The sequence below is a fragment of the Chiloscyllium plagiosum genome, chromosome 9 (assembly GCF_004010195.1).
Source record: "Chiloscyllium plagiosum isolate BGI_BamShark_2017 chromosome 9, ASM401019v2, whole genome shotgun sequence".
Lineage (NCBI taxonomy): Eukaryota > Metazoa > Chordata > Chondrichthyes > Orectolobiformes > Hemiscylliidae > Chiloscyllium > Chiloscyllium plagiosum.
In genome coordinates, this window is record NC_057718.1 from 57,316,638 (window position 1) to 57,337,802 (window position 21,165).

At 40.2% G+C, this 21,165-nt stretch overlaps 1 protein-coding gene across 1 annotated transcript in view; it reads right to left on the minus strand.

Annotated features, from left to right (window-relative positions):
* Positions 1-3,639: 3,639 nt before the first annotated feature.
* LOC122552884 (polyribonucleotide nucleotidyltransferase 1, mitochondrial) overlaps positions 3,640-21,165 on the minus strand; it is a 73,720-nt gene continuing 56,194 nt past the window's right edge. The window contains exons 24-28 of the mRNA XM_043696024.1: positions 10,607-10,713; positions 10,468-10,523; positions 9,186-9,264; positions 8,979-9,026; positions 3,640-6,681 (exon numbers count right to left, since the gene is read on the minus strand). Of these exons, the coding sequence (XP_043551959.1) occupies positions 6,526-6,681; positions 8,979-9,026; positions 9,186-9,264; positions 10,468-10,523; positions 10,607-10,713 (446 nt within the window). The 3' untranslated portion in view covers positions 3,640-6,525. The remainder of the gene's footprint in view (positions 6,682-8,978; positions 9,027-9,185; positions 9,265-10,467; positions 10,524-10,606; positions 10,714-21,165) is intronic.

Consider the following 21,165-nt stretch of genomic DNA (forward strand, 5'->3'; position numbering starts at 1 on the left):
CCAGACCATAGCAACACGATGGTTGGAGGAAGAGCGTCTCATCTTCCACCTAGGAACCCTCCAACCACAAGAGATGAACTCAGATTTCTCCAGTTTCCTCATTTCTCCTCCCCCCACCTTGTCTCAGTCAAATCCCTCGAACTCAGCACCGCCTTCCTAACCTGCAATTTTCTTCCTGACCTCTCCGCCCCCATCCCACTCCGGCCTATCAACCTCACCTTGACCTCCTTCCACCTATCGCATTTCCAATGCCCCTTCCCCAAGTCCCTCCTCCCTACCTTTTATCTTAGCCTGCTGGACACACTTTCCTCATTCCTGAAGAAGGGCTTATGCCTGAAACATCGATTCTCCTGTTCCTTGGATGCTGCCTGACCTGCTGCGCTTTTCCAGCAACACATTTTCAGCTCTGATCTCCAGCATCTGCAGTCCTTACTTTCTCCTCCATACAGGATATTTGCCTTCATTAGCAAGGGTATAGAATATAGGAACAAAGAAGTCTTATTACAAATTTATAAACATGGGCTTGGCCAGAGATGGAATATTGTGTACAGTTCTGGTCGCCATGCTATCAGAAGGATGAAGAGGGTACAAGGGAGATTCACCAAGTGCTGGGATGAATAGTCTCAGTTATAAAGAAAGACTAAATAGGCTGGGTTTGTTTTCTTTGAAGCAAAGGATGCTGAGGGGTTATCTGAATAAGGTTTACAAAATTATGAGAAACAGTTTGCTTTCAAAAGTTGAGAAATCCCTTCCACAATCTTTTGTTTTTAAAATAGCCATTTTTATACTACAATCCACAGCCAAAACTACTGAAAATTAAAAATAAACATTTATAATCAGTCTTTACATGAATGAACTTTCTCTGGACTGCTTCTAATGCCAGTACTGTATATCTGTCCTTAGATAAGGGAACCAAAATTGTTCACAGTCGTCCGGTTGTGGCCTGCCTAGTGCCTTGCATAGCTTTTGTAAGATCTCCCTATTTTTAAACTCCATTCCTTGGAAAATAACATCTGATCAGCAATTTGCCTTCACTATTATCCACTGAACTTGATCTCAAATTGTACTTTATCAACCGGAATATGTGGACTAGGCTTAGTAACATCGCCCAGATTCTATGATATTGGATGGAATAATTGTCTTTGGACTGTTGTATCAAAATCAAATGTCGTCATTGTTTATAGAGAAGGCACTACTTCCTCTTAGCTGGACTTTGATTGTATCATATTGTAGTACACTTTCATTATATATTTTTTGAAAGGATAATTTGATCATGAAACACAGCTCAATGTTGAAGTTGTAACATTGACTAAGTTTTGATAAGTTTCACTGTTTCTCTTCCTGAGCAGTGTAATGATATTTTTATTTATTCATTCATAGTATGTGGGTGTCATTGGCTTGCCAGCATATATTTCCCATCCCTAGTTGCCCTTGAGAAGGTGGTGGGTAAGATGCCTATTGAACTGCTGCAGGCCAGGTGATCCATGATATCCTTAAGGAGGGAATTACCCTCAAGGCTACAAAATCAAGTTGAGGCAAAAGAACCAGAACAGTTGGTACTCAGTAGAATCTTCCTTGTTCCCTCTTCTGTCCAGGAAAATCAGATTTTTTTTTAAACTGGGCGAACATTTCTGCATACATTTGCAGACTCAAGTGAATGTTTCCAGTAGTTGATCTCCATGGTCGATAAAGAACAAAATTATGATCTCTCAAGCCAGATATTACCCTGGGATCTGACAAAACCAGAGTTAAGATCAGTTGGGATCAGACACTTGACATTTACTGCTTCCTGAATGGTTTACTTTTATTCAGTTCATGTTAGTTATTAGGATTGGTGACGTGAAGTAAAAGATTAGTCAATTGATGCAAATCTTTATAACACAGATGTAAAACAGTGGAAAGCAAAATTGTATTTTCCAAATGGTATTGTTTTTGAATAGCATCTGCAAGTATCATTTTCTAATTGTGTGAGATCTGCTGTGCTTGATGATTCTGATCATTTCAATTTCCTATTAAACCTCATTTGACAAAGTTGACAATGTCCAGCAGCTGGACTTTTTTATCCAATTGTTAGGGAATTCCAAGATTAAAGCAATGTCATGATTTCGTGAAAATTACTTTGGTTCTTTTGAACAAGGATTTGCTTAAAGGAATAATCCTTTGGACAGAGCAAGAGAAAATGCATCTAACCAGAGCCAGAATTATAATAATGAAATCAATTTGCTCAGTTACATTATTCTCTTCTAAATTCATTATGCATTTCACAAAACATCAGTCAACATCTTACATTGGATTTAAATTCTCAGCCGAAATGTTGCAAATATGTAAGTGACAGAATTTGCTTTGTGGGTATTATGCCTTTTTCTCAAGTTTAAAATGAAGAAATTAGTGATACATCTGGGAGAATTCAGAGTATTGATTAATACTTCAGAAGAACCATACAATGCCTGTGAATGAGGGGCAGATATGTTTTCAGTTACAGAATCATATGCTGTAGAATGCTAGTTTTATGCTGTAGAATGCTAGTCAAACTGTCAAGCCTGCACAAACTCTTCAAATTAGCATGATTACTTAGTGCCAATGTCCTGCTTTTCCCCCATACCTTTGCACATTATTTTTCTTCACATAATCATCCAGGGTCCTGTTAAATACTTCAATTATACTTGCTTCTACCATTCTTCCAGTGAGTACATTCCATACCCTAACTACTCACTGTGTGAAAAAACGTTTTCCTCTATTCACCCTTGCTTCTTTTGCAAGTCACTTTAAGTCTATGCCCTCTGGTTAATGTTCCTTTTGCAAGTGGGAAAAGTCTCTCTCTACCTACTCAATACAGCCCACTCATGATTTTGAAAATCTCTAGCAGTTCTCCTTAGTGAGAAGACAACTAAGTAAATAACATTTTCAACTTCTTCAATCTACCCTCATAACTGAAGTTTCTCATCTCTGGATACCTTCTTGTAAATCACTTCTGCATTCCCTCCTTTGTGTTCACATCCCTCCTATTAGGTGGCACCCAGAACTGTACAGAATACTCCACTGAGATTCAATAAATTTGACACCACTTTTTTACTATAATCCCTTATAATGAATAAGGATGCTGTATGCTTGATTTAACCACTTTTTCTGCCTGTCCTGCCACCTTCAATGACCTGTGTATATATATTTAAGTCCCCTTGCTTCTCAATTGCCTTTAGAAATAAACTGCCTACATTACATCGCCATTCAGTATTCTTCCTACCAATATGCACCACCTCACATTTCTCTGCATCAAGTTTCATTTGGCAATTGTCAGTCCATTCCACCAAACTGTCACCATCCTTATGGAGTTCTACGCTGTCCTCTCAAGTTACAGTACTTCCAAGTTTCCATTCATTATTTCTTGCATGGAAAGATTTGCTGTTAGGCTCGTTGAAACTATGTGTATAGCTTATGAGAATGGTAAATCACAGACAGTTCATTCAGACCTATTTTTCATCTAGAATGGTAAACTATTCTTTTTTCTTAAGTTGTCAAAAAGATTACTGATTGTTATGATCCTTTGCTGCTATTACTGATTGAATCAGACTTGATAGATCATATTTTGGTTTTAATGAGGTGGTCTTTCATTGAAACACAAGAGTGCAAAGCTGCAGATTTGGATTTAACAATGAAACAAAGTTTATTGTGCAAAAGGAATGAAAATACAGAATAAACCAAATTATTTACATTAAACATGTTTAAAGATTTTGAAACACAGAGTTAAAAACAATCTTATTAATCCCAGCAGCACTCCTACTGTCCCACCAATACTCATACTACAGAGAATTTCCTTCTCTATCTCATCTATAGGGAGTAAATTAACTGTGACTTCAAGGTCTTCAATTAGACTTTCTGGATTTCAAATAACCCCTTCATGGTTTAAACCAACAATTTTGGGTGTAGAACTTTCCAACTAAACTCCTTACACTGAAGTAACACATCTCTTAAGTTTTAAGTTTGCTCCTCTCTTCAGGAGCAACTGTCTTACACATCCAGTTCCAGCCAAGACTTCTACAAACTGAAACATAAGCAATAGGTGTTTCCCCAAAGACCAAAATAAAAAGCCTACAATGTAGCTTATTACTTTGTTTGCTCATGAAGCTTACTCAATGAAAATGAAAGTCATTATTCCCCAGGAAGTTTGTCTCATACTGTGCTTTAAAAGAAATTACCAGTACTACAGAAATACATTCAAGTTAATCATTAAATGCCTTCATAGATGCAGACCAAACATACATGGCGTTAGCTCGAACTCTAACTTAGAAATATTCTAAAATATTAAAATATATATAAATCACACATATTATATCACAAGGCTTGCATTATTTGAAAATTTTGTCCTAGAAAAGCACAAAAACTCTTGAAATCAGAACATGAAAGCATGCAACTTTTATAACCACAACCTCTTCCAAGTGCACGTATGTAAGTGTGACCTTTGATGTCATAAGTGTAATAGAGGTGTTATAATTATTGCCTAACTTGGAAATTATTTACTGATTACTTGAAAAAAAAATCAATTGTCATGAGGATTTGTACATAGGTACCTGAAAATAAAGAGGAGTGTTCTGTCAAAATGCATTTAAACACAATAGCTCTAAAGCGCTGAAATAGTGTATTGGGTATAGTTTGCCTTAAAACTTTGAGGGAAAGTGAGGCAAGACAATGTAAACTACCACAAATGGCACAATTTTAAAGTGAGTGCAAGAACATGAAATGTTCATGACTTTGAGATTTTTACACAAAAATCATTGAAGGTGGCAGTACAATTTAGCAAAGCTTTATCTATAGGAGAGTACAAAAAAAATGAGAAAGTGGTGTTGAACTTGTATAAGACCATAATTTGTCCCTCACTGAAATATTCTGTTTAATCTGGACGCTACACTTGTGGAAGGACACAGAGGCTTTGAAGAGCATATAGCTAAAATTCCAAGGATGAAGAATTAAAGTTATAAAGGATAGACTTGAAAAGCTGGGATCTTCTTAGAGCAGAAAGATTGAAGGGAAATACAGCTATTTAAAGATCAGGATTCAGAGAAGGTGGCAGAGGCTTAAGGAGATTGACAAAAAAGCTGAACTTACGATTCCATTGCCTGAAAGATGGAGTCTGGCTATCCTATTTGTCTTCTAGCCATGAATGGTTTCAGTTTTCCTTTGACTTCAATTTTCCAAGAACCATGACCAATTTCAGGAAAAGAATCAATGGAATAAACATCACAGAAGGCCATTCAGCCTATCAAATCTGCACCAGTTCATTCTAAACGAAATCTAGATAGTCCCATTCATCAGCTCTTTCAGCATATACCTGCAATTTTGCTTCAAGTATTTAGCCAATTCCTCTTTGAAAGCTACAATTGATCTGTATTTACCACATACACACCAAACTTTCCATTCAGCTATGAACCCCAAAGTATATTGGAATATAATTTATATTCAACCCCCACACCAAAACCAAACAATTCTATGGTCAGACTTTTATAACTACTGTATGATATCATATTTACTGCTCTAAAGTTGTTAGGCAACACAATATAATCAAATCAGTTGGGTAGTCTGCACTTAGATGCTAATTCAGTAATTCATACCAATACTCATGATCTCTTGCTTGCTCTCATTTTCTCATTCACCCTCATTTCTCACACTCCCTTAATTCTCACTATTCACTCTTGCACATTTTCCTTTCATGTCTCAGCATGCTAAGAAGGATTGAGACAGACAGACAAGAACAACTTAGAACTAGCAGGTTGGAAACAGCAGGTGTTAGGTGAGCAAACAAACAAAAGGTCATCAGTCGGAATTCTAGGTGGGTGGACAGCTGAGCCAGTTGGGTCAAGCCAACTGGAAAAATGGTTGGCTGAGAAGCACCATAGGCAAGCTATTTCCTTCAGACAAAAGTGGAATCTTATGATGCTTAAGAAGTTCCAAACTGTGAAGTCTGTACCAGCAGAAGTTCTAGCTAATTTGCTTAATTATGCAACCTCAGTTTGGGTTGGCTGATGCAGAGCTTATATACTTAGAAATGCCTTTCTCCCCACCCTTTCCTTCCTCATATATGCAAAGAGTACTGCTGGTTTTTATTTAGCTGAAAATCACACATTACTAATGCAGATTCCTCTGTTTTCCCAGCTAAGGTTACTGTATCAATTTAGGCATTGGCTTGCAGAATTAGCCAAAAGATTCTGGGAAGAATCCCAGCCCCTAGTCATCGTTTTCAATTATATAAGGAATACTTCCTTTTCAACTCAATTTATTTTCTTAGTATTTTGAAATTACTTGCATAATAAGTAGCTCAATCTTCCAAGTATCAATAATTTTATTACACCAAAAACATTGTTGGCAATTACAATGTCACAATTACTGTATCAATTGAGGAAAAGCACACAAAATCAATTTATATAGTCTGTATAAAAAAAATTACAATTTTTAGCCTAGGTTAAAATAAATGTGTAGTTCGAGGAGTTCATCAAGTTTCCTCATGTACTATTGCTTCTGACAGTATGAACATGGTCAAGGGGAAGCACTAGACGCCGAAGACTCTCTTGTTCCCATCACAATGCTATTTTTGTCGCTCAAGTTCTTAACTACGGTTGCCACTGGAGACTGCAGAACTTTGCGAGAAAGCCTCATCCTTCCATCTGTGGGATCACGACCAAAATACTTCACCTATTTTTAAAAGGAAATATTTTCCTCCATATTAATGCTTTCATTGTACTTCAACATTCTCATTCATTAAAATTCTTAATTTCTTCATTTGGATTTCATATTTGCAAAGTTTCAGGTTTCAACAAATAACATTAAATCAAGAAAGGAATTAAATACTTAGGGTTCTAATGAGTAATAACTGTAAGGACCATTTCTTTTTATTTTTGTGTTTTTTTTAAAATTGCAGCCTGAAACGTGAAAGAACTATTTTAAAAACCAAGAATGGCTGTATGTTTTGATGAACAAGTAACCTGACACTCCTATACATAGTTTAAACAGCTACTTGAAAAAGGAGTAATTAAAGCAAACAGAATATTGGAGAAGCTTAGCAAGTTTGGCAGCATCTGTGGAGAAAGATAGTTAACATTTCGAATCCAGTATGGTTGTCATCAGTTCTTCCGCTGAAAAACTCTTCAGTTCTGAAGTCATACCAGAATCAAAATGCCAGTTGTCTTTCTCTCTTCACTAATACTGCCAGAACTGCTAAGTTTCTCCAGCATTCTCAGTGTTTATTTGTTTCAGATTTCAAACATCCATTCTGCTTTTAAGCAGAACTTGAAGTTTAGGTTGCAGATAAACTGGAGTTACTGTGTTCTGTATTCAGATGGAGCTCTGTTTGGCCTATGGATTAGTTTGTGATGACAAAACTTGGGGCTGGCATCAAGATATCTAATTAAATAATCAGGTCTTCACCGGCATCGGAACTGCCTCTGTTCTCAGAGGTCAAAAGCCACTTTAAAAATGAAGAAAACTAGATTATCTTTCATTCAATGGTTTCAATGAGCTGTGACTTTTAATTGACAAGTCAGAGACCTTTTAAGTGAATCAGACACCCAGTTTATTTTGCAAACCTGTGAAAGTTTTTGGAAAAGGAAGATCAAGAAGAAACCTTCCAATCAGCAAGAACCAACTCAACAGATCATGGAAACAAAGACTACAGAAATCTGATCCATGCTTTATATCAACCTGGATCTGGAAATCAGCTAATTTGGGGAATAGGAAATACTTATTTTAAAATCTTTAACTTTTACGATGACTTTGGGAACAGGGGTCTTGATTTCCAGCATATTACCCAGTGAAGTATGATTCATTTTGTCAATTGGTCAGTTCCAAATTGTAAGTAATGTAGAAATAGCTGGTCATGACACAGTAGCAGCATCCCGACATCTGGGCCAGAATCTCTGGGTTCAGCCGCTAGGCTAAGACTTGTTATAAATCATTGAAACATAGAAACTAGGAGCAGTAGGTCATTTGAGCCTGCTGTGCCATTTCATAAGATTGTAGCTGATCCTCTATCACAATGTCACATTCCTGCTTTCTTCCCATACCCTTTGATACCTTCATAATCATTACAAAAAAACTTTTGAATAAATTCTGTAACTTGGCCTTCACAGCCTTCTGTGATAGAGAATTCCACAGGTTCACTACACTTTGAATGAAGAAATATTTCCACATCTCAAACCTGAACAGCCCATCCATATTCTGAGACTGTTTTCATTAGTTCTAGTCTTTTTCACGCAGGGGGTGGTGCATATACGGAATGGGCAGCCAGAGGAAATGGAGGGGGCTGATATAATTACAACATTTAAAAGGCATCAGGAGGGTATATGAACAGTAAGGTTTAGAAGGATATGGGCCAAGTACTGGCAAATGGGACTAGATTAATTTAGGATATCTGGTTGGCATGCATGAGTTGGACTGAAGGGTCTGTTGCTGTGCTGTACATCTCTGACTCTAAGTAGCTTCCAAAAGGAGGCTTTTGATTTTCAAAGTTTCATTTTATTTCAGGTTTTGAAGCAAATGGTCATTTGTAAGAAGTATGCGTTTTTGGAGATAAGCCCTCTATAATGGGCAGGGTTTTGTTTTAGTACTGACAATCTCCTCTTACACCTTTGCATCACATTGTTTGTGTGTGTGAGGGTTGACAGGTCCTCAGGCATTAACTGTTCAGGGTCAGGCATTTCATACAATCATGTCTGCAGAGGGGCTGAAGTCTGACTTGAGAGCTACTGATCAATAAAAGGTCAGCACCAGAAGTGGTGGCTAAGGACAAGTGGTCAATCATTTAGCAATGAGATGAGAGCATTTTGTACTTGGAGGGCACTCCACTTATTGAGTACACTTAATTTTTGTTGTCTCAGGGAAATGGAGTGTGGAGAGTGAGTAGGAAAGTGGAGTTGAGACAGAAAATTAAATTAAATGGCAGAGCAGATTTGAGGGGCCTGTTTCTGTTTCTTATATACATATGACAAGAATACCTGAATCTGTTGTCCAACTTCCAGTCCAATGGCACTTGGATGTTTGATCTAAAAATAAAAAAATGACAATGTTTCAGATGTTATGATAAATGTTTCATCAAATTAAAAAGACTTCTTAATCGAATATATGAAATAAGATGAGGTCATGAGTATGCTGCATTTTTACGTTTTGTTATTTGCAATGTATTTAGCTGTGAACTGTCTTACCCTTCTGTGGTCAAGTTGTGAATTATGCAGTAAAACTGCAGTCATATTGGGATACAGCTTCACCATTACTCCAATATCCCTAGATAAAAGTTAAAGTTATACAGTCAATGTTGTTACATAAAACATTACATAAATTAAGTGAACTTCGTCAGGGCTCGAACAAATTTAGCTAGAACAAATTTAGAATAAACAAGTTGTTCACTGCAAACAATGACTGCAGATACTGGAAACCAGATTCTGGATTAGTGGTGCTGGAAGAGCACAGCAGTTCAGGCAGCACCCGAGGAGCAGAAACAAAAAAAAAGAAAAAAAAAAAAGAAAAATCAATGTTTTGGGCAAAAGCCCTTCATCAAGAATGAGGCTGGGAGCTTCAGGGGTGGAGAGATAAATGGGAGGGGGGAGGTGAGGCTGGTGAGAAAGTAGCTGAGTGTGCAGTAGGTGGATGGAGATGGGGGTGAAGATGATAGCTTGGAGAGGAGAGTGGAGTGGATAGGTGGGAAGTAAAATTGACAGGTGGGACAGGTAATGAGGACGGTGCTGAGCTGGAAGGTTGGAACTGGGGTAAGGTGGGGGGAGGGGAAATGAGGAAACTGGTAAAGTCCACATTGATGACATGGGGTTGAAGAGTCCCAAGGCAAAAGAGGAGGCGTTCTTCCTCCAGACGTCAGGTGGTGAGGGAGTGGCGGTGGAGGCAGCCCAGGACCTGCATGTCCTTGGCAGAGTGGGAGGGGGAGTTGAAATGTTTGGCCACAGGGCAGTGGGGTTGATTGGTGCAGGTGTCCCAGAGTTGTTCCCTAAACGGTCTGCAAGAAGGCGTCCAGCCTCCCCAATATAGACGAGACCGCATCTGGAGCAACGGATACAATAAATGACATTGGTGTAAGAAAAAGGAAGAAACAGAAGGCTTGGAGGCCCAGTTCATGGCGGATGGAAGTGTAGAGGGGCTGGATGTCCATGGTGAAGATGAGGCATTGGGGGCCGGGGAAACAGAAGTCTTGGAGGAAGTGGAGGGCGTGAGTGGTGTCAACTTAGTAACGGTCACTAATGGAGCATAGATACCTATTTACTAATTACATGTATTATATGCATGATGGATGGTTTCACTGGTCATAGGTCCACTGTTAGCATTAATGCTCTGGGAAATGGAAGTGGAAATTCTTATTTCTTTGTTAAGAGGTCACCTTTTGCAACAGAGTTGCCAAAAACACAAACAAACAAATACACACAGTTTAGAGGCTCAGCTCTACTTCGTATGAAGTATGACTTGCTTTGATGTATTTACCGTATTTCAGTTATAGTGGCAGTGTAAACGGCACCAAACTCCAGTTGCTGTTCTTGCTGTGGAAAAGAAAAGCCACAGTTTGTTTAATAAAGAACAAACAAACAAACAAGCTAAACTGCAAAGTCATGTTTAGACTTACATCATCCTTGCAGAGTTCACTAATGAACTCAGTGGCTTCATGCATAGCACTTGGAGTTGGGGCAAATACGGAGAATGTTTCTTCATCTACTTGAGATATTGTTACCCCTTTGAAAGGAAGAGGAACAAAAAAAGTTTTGTTTGATTAAAATAATAGCCTAAAGACAGTAAAAAAGCTCTTGTAGTTTTGCTGTACAAAATCGAATAGCTGAGCCATACAGACTGAGATACATTCCTGGCTGACCTCCCATCTTCAAGCCTCTTTAAAGTTACATTATGCACAGGTGAGACAGGGTCACAATATCCCTCCTTTTTTTTTTTAAAACCCTTCTTGGTCAGTCACGACACCTTTGCTTTCTAAAACTTGTGCTCTTTTAGCATGTCGTGGTAATGTCACTGGACTAGTTATCCAGAAGGAGAAAGTGAGGGCTGCAGATGCTGGAGACCAGAGCTGAAAATGTGTTGCTGGAAAAGCGCAGCAGGTCAGGCAGCATCCAAGGAACAGGAGAATCAGCATTTCGGGCATAAGCCCTTTTTCAGGAATGATGAAGGAATGATTCCTGAAGAAGGGCTTATGCCCGAAACGTCGATTCTCCTGTTCCTTGGATGCTGCCTGACCTGCTGTGCTTTTCCAGCAACACATTTTCAGCTAGTTATCCAGAACCCCAGGCTATTGATGAAATTTGAATTCAATGAAAGTCTATTATAAAACAGTAGGCCTAATGCAAATAACACTTGGAGAAAGTGAGGACTGCAGATGCTGGAGATCAGAGCTGAAAATTGTGTTGCTGGAAAAGCGCAGGTCAGGCAGCATCCAAGGAGCAGGAGAATCAACGTTTCGGGTATAAGCCCTTCTTCAGGAATGATGAAGGTGTGCCAAGCAGGCTAAGATAAAAGGTAGGGAGGCCCCAAGGGATCCTTCCATATCCGTCACAAATTCACCTGCACCTCCACATACATCATTTACTGCATCCGCTGCACCCGATGTGGCCTCCTCTACATTGGGGAGACAGGCCGCCTACTTGCGGAATGTTTCAGAGAACATCTCTGGGACACCCAGACCAACCAACCAACCGCCCCGTGGCTGAACACTAACTCCCCCTCCCACTCTGCCAAGGACATGCAGGTCCTTGGCCTCCTCCATCGCCAGACCATGGCAACACGATCCTGGAGGAAGAGCGCCTCATCTTCCGTCTAAAAACCCTCCAACCACAAGGGATGAATGCAGATTTCTCCAGCTTCCTCATTTCCTCTCCCCCCACCTTATCTCAGTCCCAACCCTCGGACTCAGCACCACCTTCTTGACCAGCAATCTTCTTCCCGACCTCTCCGCCCACACCCCCTCTCCGGCCTATCACCCTCACCTTAACCTCCTTCACCTATCGCATTCCCAACGCCCGTCCCTACCTTCTATCTTAGCCTGCTTGGCACACTTTCCTCATTATGCCCGAAACGTCGATTCTCCTTCTCCTTGGATAATGTCTGACCTGCTGCACTTTTTCAGCAACACATTTTTCAGCTCTGCAAATAACCACGGTCAATTATCATAAAAACCTACCTGGTCATTAATACCCTTTAAGGAAATCTGCCATCCTTACCTAGTATGTATGGTCTACCAATGACTCTGGGTGCACAGCAAAGTTAACTCCTAACGGTCCAATAATGCTGAACAAGTCACTAATGCCCACATCCCATGAATTTTATTTTTTCTTTTAAAAAGGTCTATAACAGCAATCTGCACATGCTCAAGGCAGACTGTTCTATGTAAATAATGGTCAGTATGCTTGAAAGCATTTTTTTTTTCACTGCTCATGCTCATCCTTTTCAACATTGCACCCTAGAGATATACCATTTGTGTCCAGCTGAGCAGAATTTGGCAAGATGAATGCCCTCCAAGTAACTTTCCAGTTTTACCTGCCATCACCACTGCCAATGAAGAGCAAGGACTCGGGTGAAAGAACCATATCTAACTCGTCTGACCAATGTATAAAGTATTTGTAAACAAAAGTCCTTAAGGTGCTTCAACCTCAGAAGTTGATCAGCTGCTTGGAAGATTCACAGACCTTGGCTGCAGAAAACTTGAAGGTCTTAGATTGTCTCTATAAAGATGATCCTATGCATTAGTTGCATTAGTTGTTGCAAAAAGCTATCAAAAGCAACTGTTCTATTACATGTGTCACTAATACCAAACTGTTTCACTAGGTATTTGGAAGGTTTCCATCTGATTGACACAGACAGAGAAATATTACTAATGTCCAGTGCTTTCTCCTTTGCTATTGTTCACTGGGAAATCTGTGGATATCCACCTTGGATTCTGTCCCTTTCACTAGTTTTATGGCTGTTTCTCCTGCAATGGGGGAGGAAAAGAACTGAGTGGCCTATGATCACCTGGTAAGATTGAAAAATGAGCAGTGAAATTTCATAAGGGGAACAGTGAGTCGCTGCTCTGTATGGATAGATGGGATGTGAGGAAGTGCAGACAAAACGGAGATGTGGTAGGCGGTAAACAGGTGTGAGGTGCAAGACTTCAGTAAGTTAGAGGCAGGTGGATGCAGTCACATGCACAAACAACTTGCCGGTGATTGTGTACTGAATTCATCAACTAGGTGATTAAAGTGTGGAAGAATAAAGATGGCTAGGCTTGGTAAGGATGGCAGATTTCACTCCATAAAAAGGACAACAGTAAGCACTGTTTCTTTTTGTGAGAACTAATAATAGTTTCATAGTCTGTATGGTTAATTTTATGTTTATTAATAAATTTTGCCAGTTGCTATAGGAAGATTTGAATCTACACCCCAGAGCAGAACCCTAGGCCTCCAGATTATTTATCCATGATGTTACACTATGCCTAAAGTTTCCCTTCATATGCTACAGATAGTCATATGGAATTTACTTTAGGGTCTCTCCCTCAATACAGGTCAATACTTTAACTGTCTCGAAGTTAATAGCAGGGTTATCATGTCCGGAACTTTCCGATGATCAATCCTTAGTTGCTCCTTTCATCTACCTGATGTATCTCAGCAAGTGTCATAGAGAGTAGATTCAGCTTTCTATGTATATTTGTAAAATTTGCTGTAACCTTTTCACCCTCAAGATCCTCCAACTGTCTGATGGCCTGCCTTATATTATAGACAAAGATTTCCTTCAGCTGAATTACAAAACTGCTATTGCTCACGGCGTCTGCCACAACCTGTTTCTCTCCTTGGCTATTATAGAACATGGAACAGTACAGCACAGGTACAGGCTCTTTGGCCCATCATGTTTGTGCTGATTATGATGCCATTCTAAACTAATCCCACATGCCTGCATACATTCTGCATCCCTCTATTGCCTGCCTTTTCATGTGTCTGTCTAAATGCCTCTTAAACCTTGCTATCATATCTGCTTCTAGTACATCCCCTGGCAGCACATTCCAGACACCCACTGCTCTCTGCATACAAAACTTTGCTTTGCAAGGTTTCCCCTCACATGTTAAAGCCATGCTCCCTAATAGTCAACATGTCGACCCTGGGAAAAAGACTGACTATCCACGCCTCTCATCATTTTATATGCTTCTTTCAAGTTGTCCCTCAGCCTCCAATACTCGAGTGTAAACAATTCAAGTTTGTCCACCTCTCTTTATAGCTAATACACTCCAATCCAGGCAACATTGTGGTAAACCTCTTCTACATTCTCTCCAAAGCCGCCACATCCTTCTATAGTACGGCGATCAGAACTGTACATGATGCTCCATTTACAGCTAAACTAATGTTTTATAGAGCTGCAACATAAAACTTACCAACTTTTATACTTAAATAGCTCGACCAATGAAGGCAAGCATGCTGTAAGCCTTCTTTACCATCTTATCCACTTGGTTGCCACTTTCAGGGAGCTATGTACTTGCATCCCAAGATCTCTCTGTAAATCAATACTTCTAAGAGACCTGCCATTATGGTGTAAGATCTAGATTGAACAAGTGTTCTAAAAAAAAAACTGCTGGGTTAGAACCTGCAATTCAAATCAAACCCTTGCAAATGACTAAATTCACTAAGTATTGAGAGTAATTTTGGGCCCCATACCTCAGGAAAAATGTACTGGCCTAGAGCAGGTGCAGAGAGGTTCACAAGAATGATCCCAGGAATGAAAGGTTCATCATATGAGGACTCCGGGACTATACTTGATAAGAGTTTAGAAGAGTGTGGGGGGGGGATATCAGATTGAAACTTTCAGAATACTGAATGGCCTGGACAGAGTGGATATTGGGAAGATGTTTCCGTTGGCAGGAGAGTTGAGGACCCGAGGCACAACTTTAGAGTAAAAGAAAACACCTTTTAGAATGGAGATAAGGAGAAACATTTTTAGCCATAGAGTGAGTGAATCTGTGAAATTCATTGACTAGCCTTCAAAGCCTTCTGTGGCATTGAGTTTATTTAAAACAGACATTGATAAATTCTTGATTGCCAAGGGGATCAAAGATAGTGGGGAGAAAGTGGGAAAATGAGGTTGAAAAATCTGTCAGCCATGATTGAATGGAGGAGCAGACTCAATTGGCCGAATGGCCTAATTTCTGCTCCTATGTCTTATGGTCTTACTCTTTTCATCTCTATTACACAGTCCATTGTCGAATGGTAATGTAAAGGAGAATGTCATTTGGCCAATGCTCTGTTGTTAGTTTTTTGAACTTCACTCCGTTAACTCTTCTCCTCTGGCCTATTTCCCCACAGCTTTGCAAATATATTCCCTTCAAGCCCTTATTCAAGTTTATTTTGGATGTTATTACTGAATCTGCTTCCACTAGCCTTTCAGGTAAGGCATTCCAGATCATAACAGCTAGCTGTGTAAAATAGGTATTTTGGTCTTACCACTTTTGACTCTTTTTGCAGTCACCTTAAATCTAGGTCATCTAGCTACTGACCCTCATGCAGCAGGACAGAGTGAACTACACTTTCCCAAGGGCCTGATGTTGGGACAAATAGGGCATCTCAAGACTGCATGACATGACAGTGAGAACAGCTTAGCAACCTTTGAGAGGCATTTCCAAATCGTTTGTCACTGAGTATTGTGACCTACTAAGAACGGGAGGTGGGTTTTTGATGCTACAGGGCCATGGAGATAGCACTTTTGGAGGCTAAGCAGCCCCACTGAGAAAGGTGGATGTTATCAAGTCAGATTGGGGGATGGTAGGGAAGCCTCAACAGTAAACAGTTAATCAATGCTAACAGATCCACCAAGATACACGAGAAACCCATCTGCTGGATCAGGCTTGGTTGGGATTGCTGTCTTTCATACTTGTGGCCCTGTCAACAGGGTGTGGAGTCTCCTTTATGGAGGGGCTGCTGCACCAGAGGTTTTGGACAGTGAAAGTTTCTCGAGAGAAAATGCAGGAAACTGGTGGTTGTGCTTAAGATTTAATAAAATTCTTGAACGTATCAAAATCCATTGTTGCCTAATTCAATGTATGTACATGGGTCTGTTAAACCCTGATCCATTGTACCTTTCTATTAAACTTGTCCTCTACGCTCTCCAAAGTTTTGACATTCTTCCTAAAATGTGGTGGCCATACTTGAACAAAATGCTAGAGTTGAGGCCTCATGTGTTTTATAAAAGTTTAACAAAGCCTTCTTGCTTTTGTACTTTATTCTTTGATCAAAACAGCCAAGAATGTTGACAGTCTTTCAAATTTTCCAACCTCCTTGTATACATAACTTCATATTATCTGTATACTGCAGTCTAGGATATCAATATACATTAGAAATACCAGTGGTCCGATTACTAATCCCTGGGAGGTATTGCCTGCCAGTCTGTTAAAATCACTATTTGCTATACTCTATATTTTGCTCCACAGGAAATTTGCATCTATACTGTCACTAATTCTGTAGATTTGAACATTGCTATTGAGCACATTAAGTAATTTAAGGTCAATAAGCATTACCATTTTTCTATATGCCAAAAGGATTCTACCAAGTTAGTTAGCAAAGCTGATGTTCAATTAGGAGTACAAATTTTCAAAACGGCAGTTAAATTTTCGAAGATTATGGTCTTTAAACATTTCCTCATCAATGACATTAGGCTGAATGGCACATGTAGCTGCTGGATTTATTCCTCTCCCAAAAGTATCTCCAATCCTTCAGATTTCAGGCATTACCCTTACATTTGAGAAGGATTGTTCAGATTGGCCAGAATTTCTAACATGTTAAAATTTTTTAATGTATATATTTATTGACAATATTTTTCCTTTTTGTTAACAAAAAACACAAACAGAAAGAAAGAAAAAGTTTTAAAAGTACAGAAAAGTAAGAATGATGTCACACTATTATGTTGTAGTACTATAATGTTAACAATAAAATGCCTACTATTCTCCAAATTGTAGTTGACTCTTATTTTACTCAACTTAATTCAAATGAGCACTAGCTCAAATTAAATAAGATAACATTTAATTTAATTAAATTACAATCCACCAAAATTAAGTTACACTACATTGTACTATATTACATTACTCCACTCGCCGCACTACCATCAAGGCTCCCACCCACGGGAGCAACAGTGATTATACCTGTATTTACTACCTCCCCATCGAGGTCCCTGGACTGCCATACATGGCCCTCGTGACTACACAAAGGCTCTTATCAATATCGCTGACAAATCCATTTCTATATAATTTAAAAAGGGCCACCACGTCTTATAAAATTTCTCTGTTCCATGGTGCACCATACTTATCAGGTAGTCCTGAGGGATGTGCTCCATCGCAAGTCTGTGCCACCGTACAAGACCTGGCGGCTTTTCTGATATCCAATTCATTAGGATGTCTTTCCTCGCACAGTGCATCAGAATGTTGAATAATCTCATCCCGTGCTCATCCAAAGAGGGAAGATTCGGTAGTCCTAAGAGGAGGGACACTGGATTCCCCCTTTCAAAACTTCCACTCCCAAAATCCCCTCCGGTTCATTCCCTATGGCCCCCCCCCGCCATGGGTCTTGTGACCAGAGGCAATGCGTAAGGGTGCCAACACTGTTTTTACATTTGGGGCATTTCAGGGAAGGTCTTTTCTTAAACTTTGCTAGTCACTCAGGTGCCATATAAGCCCTATGGAAGATCATCAATTGCATCGCTTGTGCCCGATTGCATATTGAAATCTTCTTTACATTCCCCATATGTCCTCCCACGTTTCTGATGAGATTTCTTCCCCTAACTCCTGACTCCAAATCTCACGGAATCTCTCCATATACACCCAGGCATTCCCTCTTTGCAGATGATATAAAGGTACCAACAGAGAGAGCGCCCCCAGTTCGGAGCAGTCTACGTTCTAAACCTGATTTGTAGGGCTGGTTTTCTTCTGTGTATAATCCCTAACTTGGAAATATCAGAAAAAGGACCTTATTAGGGATTTCGTACTTCTGACCTAATTGGCTAAAAGACATCCAAGTCCTCTCCGGAGAAAGTGAGGACTGCAGATGCTGGAGATCAGAGCTTAAAAATGTGTTGCTGGAAAAGCGCAGGAATCCTGAAGAAGGGCTTATGCCCAAAACGTCCATTCTCCTTCTCCTTTGCTGCCTGACCTGCTGTGCTTTTCCAGCAACACATTTTTAAGATCAAGTCCTCTCCCTCAAACAGATCTCCCAGACAGGAGATATCTTTACCCTCCCATGTTCTAAAGCCAGAGTTCATTGACCCCGGCTTGAATCCTGGAGCTCCCCCTAATGGGGTAAAGGGCACAGTCTTGAGCGAATTGCCCTCACCCTGCCACATTATCCTCCATGCTTTTACTGTATTTATAATAATTGGACTTTCACAGTGCTCAATTACTGATCTCATCTTATCCACGAAAAGCAAGTTTATGAGGGGACACTTCACCTGCTGGGCCTCCACATCTAACCGTATCTACTTCGGGTCATTGTACACCCAATCACCTACATATGACAACAGAACGCCTATTTGATATTCCTTCAGATCTGGGAGATCCACCCCACCCATATCCTGCCGAAGCTGCAACTTGGTAAATTTAATTAAGGGGTGCCTATGGCACCAAATAAACAATCCAAGCCATTCCGCAAACCTCCGCAGCACCTCTGAGTAATAATAACGGGAGCATCCTCATAGGATATAGCAAGCAAGGGAGAATATTCATCTTAATCAAGGCTATATGGCCAAGCCGTGATATAGGTAGTCCCTCCCATCGCTGCAAGTCCTGCTTTACCCTCTCAAACAGCTGTACATAATTAGGTCCATACAGCTGCTGGAAGCAAGGAGTAAGGAATAGTCCGAGATAGAGAAAACCTGTGATCATCGAAAGGGAGTTCCATTCCAACCTGCAATTTAGACACCTCCACCAACACCCCCACAGGCATCACTTCCGATTTTGTGAAATGTATCCTCTACCCCGGAAAGCTACCAAATAATTTAATTTTTTGTATTAACCGGGGTATGGACTTTTCCAGGTTAGCTAGAAACAGAAGGATAACCTGCAGTTACTGCCTTTGCTGTTTGAATTCACATATCGCTGGACACCAGAGCGCATGTGGGAAAATTAACACAGTCAAATACACAACTGATTTTGGAGGAACTGGTGGGCGAAGTTCACAACACAGAATCAGATAAGTTAATCGTTATTTTAAGTGTGGCCTACAGAGAATCTACAGTAGTGAGTAGAGTGGGTTCTTTCTTGATTTTTTTTGGAGAGATGTCTCGTGATTAAAAACTTAAAATATAAGCCATAACTATTAATTTAACCCGGGGCAGTGGTTGTAGAGGAATAAGACGGTCTTATTTTCTAGGTCTGTAGATTGTGAAAGATGGCATTTAATAGAGTGATATGTACTTCTTGTCAGATGTGGGAGTTTAAAGAGAGTTTAAGGGTTACTGCGGATTATATCTGCCATAAATGCTGTTGGCTGTGAAACTTATCAGATCGAATGGATCGATTGGAGAGACAGTTAGAAGCAATGAGGAATGTGCAACAGCAACAGTATGTGATGGATGGCAGTTATAGGAAGTGTGTGGGGGCGGGGGGAAGTCTCAGATACAGTTAAATAGATGGGTTAACTCCAGGAAAAGAAAGAGGTAAGCGCCTAGTGCAGGAGTCTTTTGTGGATATACCCATTTCAAATAGGTATGCTGTTTTGGAAAATGTAGGGGGTGATGGGTTCTCAGAGGAACATAGCACGAACAATCAAGTTTCTGAAATGGAGATTGGATCTAATGCAATGAGGGATACATCGGGTTGCAAGAGATCAATTGTGTTAGGGGATTCTCTATTCCAAGGGACAGACAGACGCTTCTGTGGTCAGTAGCGAAAAATCAGAATGGTGTGTTGCTTCCCTGGTGCCAGGATCTAGGACATCTCAGAGGGTGCAGAATGTTCTCACGGCGGAGAGGGGCCAGCTAGACGTCATTGTCCACATTGGAACAAATGACATAGGAAGAAAAAAAAAGGTTGAGATTCTGAAGGGAGATTACAGAGAGTTAGGCAGAAATTTAAAAAGGAGGTCCTTGAGAGTAGTAATATCTGGATTAATCCTGGTGCTACGAGCTAGTGAGGGCAGGAATAGGATGAGAGAGCAGATGAATGCTTGGCCGAGGAGCTGGTGCATGGGAGAAGGATTCACATTTTTGGATCATTGGAATCTCTTTTGGGTAGAATTGACCTGTACAAGAATGACAGATTGTACCTAAATTGGTAGGTGACTAATATACTTGCAGGGAAAGGGAAATTTGCTAGAGCTGCTAGGGAGGATTTAAACTAGTAAGGTGCGGGGGTGGGACCCAGGGAGATATTGAGGAAAGAGATCAATCTGAGACTGGTACAGTTGAGAACAGAAGCGACTCAAAACAGTCAGTCAGTTCAGGCAGGGACAAGATAGGACTAATAAATTAAACTGCATTTATTTCAATGCAAGGGGCCTAACAGGGAAGGCAGATGAACTCAGGGTATGGTTAGGGACTTGGGACTGGGATATCATAGCAATGACAGAAACATGAGGGACAAGATAGGACTAATAAATTAAACTGCATTTATTTCAATGCAAGGGGCCTAACAGGGAAGGCAGATGAACTCAGCGTATGGTTAGGGACTTGGGACTGGGATATCATAGCAATGACAGAAACATGGCTCAGGGATGGGCAGGACTGGCAGCTTAATGTTCCAGGATACAAATAAAGGAAGGATAGAAAGCGAGGCAAGAGAGGAGGGGGAGTGGCATTTTTGCAAAGGGATAGCATTACAGCTGTGCTGAGGGAGGATATTCCCAGAAATACTTCCAGGAAGTTATTTGGGTGAAACTGAGATAAGAAAGGGATGATCACCTTATTGGGATTATATTATAGACCCCCTAATAGTAAGCGGGAAATTGAGATACAAACTTGTAAGGAGATCTCAGCTATCTGTAAGAATAATAGGGTGGTTATGGTAGGGAATTTTAACTTTCCAAACATAAACTGGGACTGCCATAGTGTTAAGGGTTTAGATGGAGAGGAATTTGTTAAGTGTGTACAAAACAATTTTCTGATTCAGCATGTGGATGTACCTACTAGAGAAGGTGCAAAACTTGACCTACTCTTGGGAAATAAGGCAGGGCAGGTGACTGA